Genomic DNA, 8,407 nt, shown 5'->3' with positions numbered 1-8,407 from the left:
GAAGAAACATATTCAAACAATATTATAAAGGAAAAGATGTTAGGACTTAGCATTAAAATGAGAAGGCCGAGGGTAGTGGGAAGGGAGCACATGTGCTTAGTATAGTCCTCAGGACACAGAAGGTGCTCAGTGAAAGTTTGGTGAATTTAGTTGGGAAAGAACATTGGTTTGAAGGAGTTAGATAATTAGCTCAGTTTTCAACATGTATAGTTTTAGTTGTTATTGGAACATTAGAAGATGATGAAACAGTAAAGGAAATAAAAAGGGTTGGAGGGGATTCACAACGACAAAACATAAAACCAAAGGAGAAGGAAATTTCACGATGGATTGTAGTCAACCATTTGCTCACCAAGTGCTTATGGAATGCCTGCTATGTGTACACCACTAAATGCATTAGTAATGTAAAATGCAGTTGAAAGGCCTTCTTCCCCCACTCCTCTGAAAATGGGAACTTAGAAAGAGACTATTGGATTTAATCATGAGAAAAAAACAGTTTCACTGGACTGGTTAAAAGGGAATTAGATGTAACTAGCTGGAGAAAGCATTTAATAAGCACTTACATATATATGCCAGGCACTACGCTAAGTGATGGGAATGCAAAAAACAAGAAAACAAGACAGTCTCTACTCTTGAGGACCTTATCTTTGACTAGGGCAAGATAAATCATAAATTGGAGCTAGAAAGGGATGGTTAAGAGAGTAAAGTGCAGGGGTGGCTAGGTGGTGCAGTGAATAGAGCACCAGCTTTGGTGTCAGGAGGACCTGAGTTCAAAGAGGATATCAGACACTTAACACTTACTAGCCATGTGACCTTGGTCAAGTCACTTAAACCTAATTGCCCAGCCTGCCCCCCCCAAAAAAGAAAAAAAAAAGAGAGTAAAGTGCTTGCTGGGGCCAGGCAGCTGGTATGAAAGTGAAGGCAATTGGAGATGAGCTACAAAGTGAGAGGGTTGTTCAAGACATATTGATTCTAAGGAAGAAAATTCGCAATCAGTGAACAAGTCTTAGCTATTATAACAACAACAACAACAACAATCTCCTCCAACCTTCTCTTTTTCTTTTGCTGCTTCTGCATCTTCTTCCTACCTTTAACTATTAGGGTCCCCCAGAGATGTCTCCTCTTGGATGTTGCAATAACAACTAAAACGGTACATGTTGAAAACTGATCTCATCATCTAACTCTTCCAAACCAATATCCTTTCCCAATTAAATTCATCAACTTAGCTACTATAACAACAATAACATCAACAGCTAACATTTATAAAGTACTCTAAGGTTTGTGAATCACTTTACATATGTTATTTTACTTACTCAAGAATCAGCTAATAGAGTTCTAGGGAGATCACTGCATGAGTGTCCACACCTAATCCTAGCTTCCTTTAATCATATAAAGGTAATATCACCCCAGAAAAATTTGCCCTGGAAGAAAGGCTGTTTGGAGATCTTTCTTCAATCATGGAACCTATGAAACAAAGAACATTTTACAGTGGTTTTCAGTTTTGTATGACCACCTCTTTCTGTAGTGATAGTGATAGAATTGTGGGAAAGGAGGAGGAGATTGTCAGGAATCACACTTTTTAGGCCATTCATAAATAGTAACTTAGTTGTTGGTACTCTTATTGTAAGATTCTTATCCAAAGAGCAAGTGGACATATTTTTGGGGGAAATGAGTCATATCGTTCTTAACATTCTGGATATAATTGACCAGAGGACAAAAGGAAGGAGCAGCTAAATGGGGAGATGGTTCACAGATTTTCATTGAAGAGGGAAAGAAAGGAGTTGCTTTTATCACCTATGCAAAGGTGACAAGAAACATAATTTCATGGGACATTTGGTCATTTTTCATAGATTGTTCATAATAAGTACTTATAAAACCAGCACTATCATAAAAATAATTGCAACTTGTATACCAATTTCTGTTATGAAGAGATAGTAGAATTTTAGGAAGAACATGATAAGACTCTCCAAATTAAATCAACATATTCTTTGGTACAAAACAACTTCTAAAAGTAGGCATGGGACTGATGGTGAAAAATATGTTGGAAAATATGGTTCAGGAGTAAATAACAAGAAAAGTCAAAGACTTGTTTGTTGTCACACAGATGATTTGAACATACCCTTTTTACTTTTACTGGAGTGGAGAGTGCACAAAAGGAAATCTTTTGCTAAGTTATCATTCACACAGGTGGCACCTTGGTGTTGGCCCCTGTCATCTTATGACTTTTGCTTACTGCACAATGGTCTTCTGCTTGGTCTCCTTATCTCAAGTCTCTTCTCTTTCCAATCCATCCTCTCTACTTAATTGCCAAAGAAATGTTCTAAAGTGCAGTGGTGTCAAACTCCAGTAGAAATTAGGGCTACTAAACTATACATAAGGACTCCTTTGGACCCACATATTGACTTAGAAAATGACATATTAACATTATCTGTCTTCTATTGTGTTTTTATTTGGTTAAATATTTCCCAGTTACATTTTAATCTGGTTCAGAGGGACAGGGTAGTGTGGCTACAAAGTGATGTCTGGGCCTGGGTTTAATTCTACTAGTAAACTCCACTTGCTCCCTTTCAGGTTTAAATATGAAATCCTTTGTTTTATTTTGGAAACCCTCCACAACCTGGCCCTCTCTTTGCTTTCTAGTCTTCTTACACTTTACTCCTGTCTACCATTCCAAGACTCAGCTATTATAAATACTTGAAAATACATTCCTTCATTCATTTCTTCTTTCATTTTATTCATTCATTTAAGGGCTACTTGTGGAGGCTTTTTTTTCAACTAGTAAAAGAATGAAGGGAAAAGCGTTTATCATTCTTGTAAAGCACTGGGCTAAGTGCTGGGGATTCTAGTATAAAAGTAAGCCTGTATCTGTTCTCATAAAGTATACATTCCAATAAAGGGAAACAACAGATACAGGAAGTTTCAACTGAATTCAAAAGAAATGGTCCAGTGATTTTTGTTGTTGTTTTTGATTCAGTCCAAAGCAGAGGTTAATGCATTTTTTTGCCTTTTGGAGGGCAATTGGGGTTAAGTAACTTGCCCAAGGTTACACGGCTAGTTTTTGTGTGGGTGTTAAGTGTCTCAGGCTGGAACCGAACTCGGGTCCTCCCAACTCCAAGGGTCCTCCCGACTCCAGGGCCCCTCCTGACTCCAGGGCTAGTGCTTTACTCACTGCGCCACCTAGCCGCCTCAATGCATTTTCTTTATTGTGATTGTAACACTCATTATCTTGCCTGGCTAGCCCCCTTTCCCTCCCCCACTGTCTGAAGGCCAATTATATTATATTTCACCTCTCCCTCACATTCTCTAGTACACTGAAGAGAGTTTAGGGGTATGTAAGTTCTCTGCCATTGGCTCTAGCCCCCACTTCTGATATTCCTCTAAGTGTAAGGGGGGTCTCTTGCACCCCAGTTTCACTTAACCACTTAGATTTGTAAAAACTAAAAGACTACCTTTTACAAATGAATATTTATTTCTTTTTTTCCCAAATGCTTTATTAACTTCTGATTTACATCATTCATTTCCACCAGATTTTGAGTTACACATTTTCTCCCCATTTTTCCCCTACCCACAGACCCAAAATAGCAGTCCCACAGGATATCCCCTCCTCCAATCTGCTCTCTACCATATTTTCTCCCATACCCCTTTTGACTTTTCCAGTGGATCTCTATGCCCCAGTGCCTATATATCTTATTTCCCAATTACATGTAAAATAGTATTAGTAATAGTATATATATTTGAGTATTTGATTTTAAAACTTTGAATTCCAGATTCATTCCCTTCCTCCCTTGTCTCCTACCCTTACTGGGAAGATAAGCAGTTCAGTATAGGTTGGACATGTGTGGCTAATGCAAAACAATAACATAGTAGATGTATTGTAAAAGACTGACTATATTTCCCTCCCTCCTATCCCACCTCCCACTTATTCTATTCTCTACTTTGATCCTGTCCTTTTTCAAAAGTGGGTGCTCCCAACTTCCCTCCTCCCCAGCCTGCCCTCCCTTCCATCATCCCCCCTCTCATCATCCCCCCTCTTATCCCCTTCCCCCTACTCTCCTGTAGTGTGAGATACCCTATTTAGTGTGTATTTCATTTCCTCCCCAAGCCAAATTCAGTGAGAATAAGGTTGACCCATTCCCTTTTGCCTTCCTATTCTTCTCCTCCATTGTAACCGTTTTCCCTTGCCTCTTCTATATGAGATAGTTAACCCCATTCTGTCTCTCCCCATCTCTTCTCATTATATTCCTCTCTCACCTCTTAATTTCACCTTTTAAGTATCATCCCTTCCTGTTAAATTGGTCCTGTGCCCTCTATCTATGTATACCTGTAAACATATATACACACATTCACATATGTATTCATATACCCATATACCCTCATATATATACATACATACATATATTTCTATTTCCTTCAACTACTGAGAAAAGTTTCATAAGTTACAATTATTGTTTTTCCATGTAGGAATGTTAATAGTTCAACTTTGATAAGTGGCTTATGATTTCTTTTTCCTGTTTACCTTCTCTTGCTTCTCTTGCTTCTTGTATCTGAATGTCAAATTTCCTATTCAACTCTGGTTTTTTCAGCAAGAATGCTTGAAAATCCTCTATTCCACTGAATGACCATATTTTCCCCTGAAACAAGATACTCAGTTTTGCCGGGTAGGTGACTCTTGGTTTTAATCCCAGCTCCTCTGACATATGGAATATCATATTCCAAGCCCTTCGATCCCTCAGTGTAGAAACTGCCAGATCCTGGGTTATCCTGATTGTGTTTCCACAATATTCAAATTGTTTCTTCCTGGCTGCTTGTAATATTCTCTCCTTAATCTGGGAATTCCAGAACCTGGCTATAATATTCCTAGGAGTTTTCTTTTTAGGATCTTTTCTAGTAGGTGATCGGTGGATTCTTTCAACCTCTATTTTGCCCTCTGGTTCTAAAACATTAGGGGAGATTTCTTTGAGAACTTCCTGGAGGATGATTTCTAGGTTCTTACTTTGATCATGGCTTTCAGGTAGTCCAATAATTTTTAAATTATCTCTCCTGGATCTATTTTCCAGGTCAGTGGTTTTTCCCATGAGATATTTCACATTGCCTTCTATTCTTTCATTTGTTTGGATCTGTTTAACAGCATCTTGATTTCTCATAAAGTCATTAGCTTCCATTTGCTCCAATCTAATTCTGAAGCAATGATTCTCCTCAGTGAGCTTTTGAGATTCTTTTTCCATCTGGCAAATTTGGCTTTTTAAGGCATTCTTCTCCTCATTGCCTTTTTGAGCCTCTTTTGGCATTTGAGTTAGTCTATTTTTAAGGTGTTATTTTCCTCAGTCAGGCCGTTGACTCTCATTTCATAATTTTCTTGCATTGTTCTCATTCCTCTTCCCAAATTTCCTCCACTTATCTGCTTCTTAAGGTCCTCTATGGCCTGTAACCAGCTAGTATTTTCCTTTGAAGCTTTTGGTGCTGGAGTTCTGACTTCACAGTCTTCTTCCTGTTCCATGATTTGCTCCTTTTTGTCCCCAAAATAGGAGTGTAATGTTGGAATCTTCTGTCTGCTTTGTTTCCTTTGCCTGGTCATGTCGCCCCTCAGTCACTTGACCCCTGGGTTTTTTGCCACAGTAGGACTCTGCCACTAGACAGGGGAGGTTTCATTCCAAACGCTGGGGTTTTCTCAGCTGCCAGAGGTATTAGATGGGTGCCCTCTCTGAGGTCTCCACACACTCTGGCAAGCTGGACACATACCCCAGGACCTCCACCCTAGACTGCAATCCAGATCCAAGGAGGTTAAAGCAAGAGCGATTACCCCTCAGACTGGTACTTGGCCCCCCTACACTCTGCAGGCCAGGAGCTGAAGCTGCCATGTGGTGCTGGCTGGCTGTGCCTGTGTCTCAGGGGCTTCTCGCCCCGGGGGCAAAAGCCACGCACTCACACTTACTGGGTCCCAAAGTCCAGACTGCACTGACCTCTCACTTTGTCCTTTGCATCTATGTGTTGACAAATCTGGAAACAGCCACAGCTGATGCTGATCTGTAGTCCCTCCTTCGGGTGGCTGGTCAGGCCTGCCCTGAGGCTAAAGCCTCAGCATGGGGCTGGGCTCCGCTCCCAGAGCGCTGCACTGGCCAATTCCTGCCGGTCTGCCAGGCTGTCCTCAGCAGGAGGTTAGCTTCTCTGTGTCATTTTGTGGGTTCTGTAGCTCCAAAGTTTGTTTAGAGTCCCCTTTTACATGAGCGGAGGTCCTGCTTCTACTCTGCCATCTTGACTCTGCCCCCAAATGAATATTAATTTCAAAAGGCATACTCACAAATATAGAAACTCATTTCCCTGACATATGGGAGGCATAATTCCAGTCCTAACCCCCTCTTAGGGAGGGGGAAAAAGATTAGGTACATGGCTTAGCTCAGCTCCTAGAGAGCCCACAGCCCTACATTCCAAATCTAGCCCCCAACCTTCCCTAGGGCTTCAGTCCCAGGTACCCTGGTTTTTCCATCTTTCCTATTGGGCTGGCTGGCTGCAACATCCTGCCTGGAATTCTGATGCTAAGGTCACTATGGTTTGAACTTCTGGGGTCTAGTGGGGATCACTGCTGGACCTGAAACTAAGAATGACCCCAGTTCCAATTCTCCGAGCTGAAGCTGGGGTAAAAGGGAGAGGGGGAAGGTATCTTCCATCTTTCTTTGCCATCTGGATGTAGCAGGAAAAGGTGCTAAAAAAGTGACTATCTCAGTTTGACCAGTTTTAAAGATGCATCCTGTTTTATTTATGCAGTCTATCAAAGGAGGGTACTCCCAGCCAGTGGTAGCAGAATAGGTAGGGGAAGCAAGGTGCCTCTATGTTAGGTGATCTGGTTATGTTCCAAGGCCGTTATTCGATTATTTTTCATGAGTAAAACCCTATCACATGTTGAACCATTGGACAGTGCCAAAGACTTTGGTATTAGAACTTTCTTTTCCAGGTCTCAGCTGAGGAGGTGGGGCTGGAAGGTCAGTTCCCAGATCCACATCCATAAGGGTCACTTTCCTGGATGACAGCTGGGGTAGAGAGGGAAGTCAAGAAGCAAGGCTGATTATATTTGTGGGGCTGAGATGCTGTTGTTGCCTGATCTCTTGGCATCTGTATGCTTTTATTAATAAAGTTAATATTACACTGTTTGAACAAACTATTATCTCTACATTTACATAAAGAAACTGAAGCCTGTGACTTGCTCAGGGCCACATGGCTGCTAAGTACCAGGACTAAGAGTCAAACTCATGTCTTTTTATTACAAGTCCAGTACTTTTCCCATAATACCATATTGTCATGACATTGACTGGTGCTACTTTCTGTCCATCCAAAGTTTAAAGACTTGAAGGGAAGTAAAAATGATGCTGCATTCAATTTGACATTTATTGAGTACTTACTGTATACCAGGCACCACGACTATTATAAAGACAAAACTCATCTTCTCATTTGACCTCACAACTGAGGTATATAAAGATTAAGTTACTTGCCCATGGTCATACAGCTGTAAACTGTCTTGTCCCTAATTCTAGGCCTTTATCCTCTATACAACCCTGCCCTCCATGTGTACAGTTAGAATTTAATTAAATAAGCCATTATGAAGTCCCTCCTCTTTACAGATAAGTAGAATACAGTATAGTTTGAGGAGGAAACACATTCTCACATCTGGGTCTGGGAAGAAATCAGGAAGGCTTCACATAGGATAGGTAGCATCTGAGGTGAATTTTCAAAGATTCAGAGAGAAGGTGAAGAGGGACTACATTCCAGGAATGAAGAATCCCTTAATCCTATCAGATTTTTTTTTTCCCGGTAGGAAGCATAAGTTGAGGTCATAAATTAATCATTACGTAATCAGCTATCCTGGGGTACTTATGTTTCATATAGTAATTAACTTATTCATATTTTTCCAGATTTATCTCCTGGAGGTTCAGATGATTGGGCCTATGACATGGGCATCAAATATTCTTTTACTCTTGAACTTCGAGATAAAGGCCAGTATGGATTCTTGCTTCCAGAAAGTTTTATCAGACCAACAGTGACAGAAATTTTTGCGGCTGTCTATTCAATAGCTTCTCATGTCATCCTTAACACTTAATATGATCCATTTCAAATAAGTGATTTCATGATAGCAGGACCCAATTATTTTGCCAGATTTTAAAAAGTATTCTTAGTTTAGATTAACTACCCTTTCAGGTTTTTGCCAATGGGATATAGTCAGCATAAATGCTACTTCTATGGGGGGGTGGTGGAGGGAGTAAGATAACCCCATATTTCAAGTTTTATCTTTGTAAGTAATTTAAAAGGCCAATCCTATCTTCCTGCTGACTGGAAATGTTACATCGGATTTAATGACTACAATGAAGGAGCAAGAAAAAGTGTCAGTGTGTCTATCAACTTTTGGTCCAAACTTTCAACA

The 8,407-nt window shown here is 40.4% G+C and overlaps 1 protein-coding gene across 1 annotated transcript in view; it reads left to right on the top strand.

Moving 5' to 3' along the window:
* The window catches only part of CPB2 (carboxypeptidase B2), a 56,715-nt gene extending 48,616 nt beyond the window's left edge, over nucleotides 1-8,099 (top strand). The window contains exon 11 of the mRNA XM_069068836.1: nucleotides 7,902-8,099. Coding sequence (XP_068924937.1) covers nucleotides 7,902-8,086 — 185 coding nt within the window. The 3' untranslated portion in view covers nucleotides 8,087-8,099. The remainder of the gene's footprint in view (nucleotides 1-7,901) is intronic.
* The last annotated feature ends 308 nt before the right edge of the window (nucleotides 8,100-8,407 follow it).

This window comes from Petaurus breviceps, unplaced genomic scaffold (genome assembly GCF_028583685.1).
Source record: "Petaurus breviceps papuanus isolate PSGF00001 unplaced genomic scaffold, PetGlider_PUasm1.0 90769, whole genome shotgun sequence".
NCBI classification, from domain to species: Eukaryota; Metazoa; Chordata; class Mammalia; order Diprotodontia; family Petauridae; genus Petaurus; species Petaurus breviceps.
This window is presented reverse-complemented; position numbering and strand designations above follow the sequence as displayed.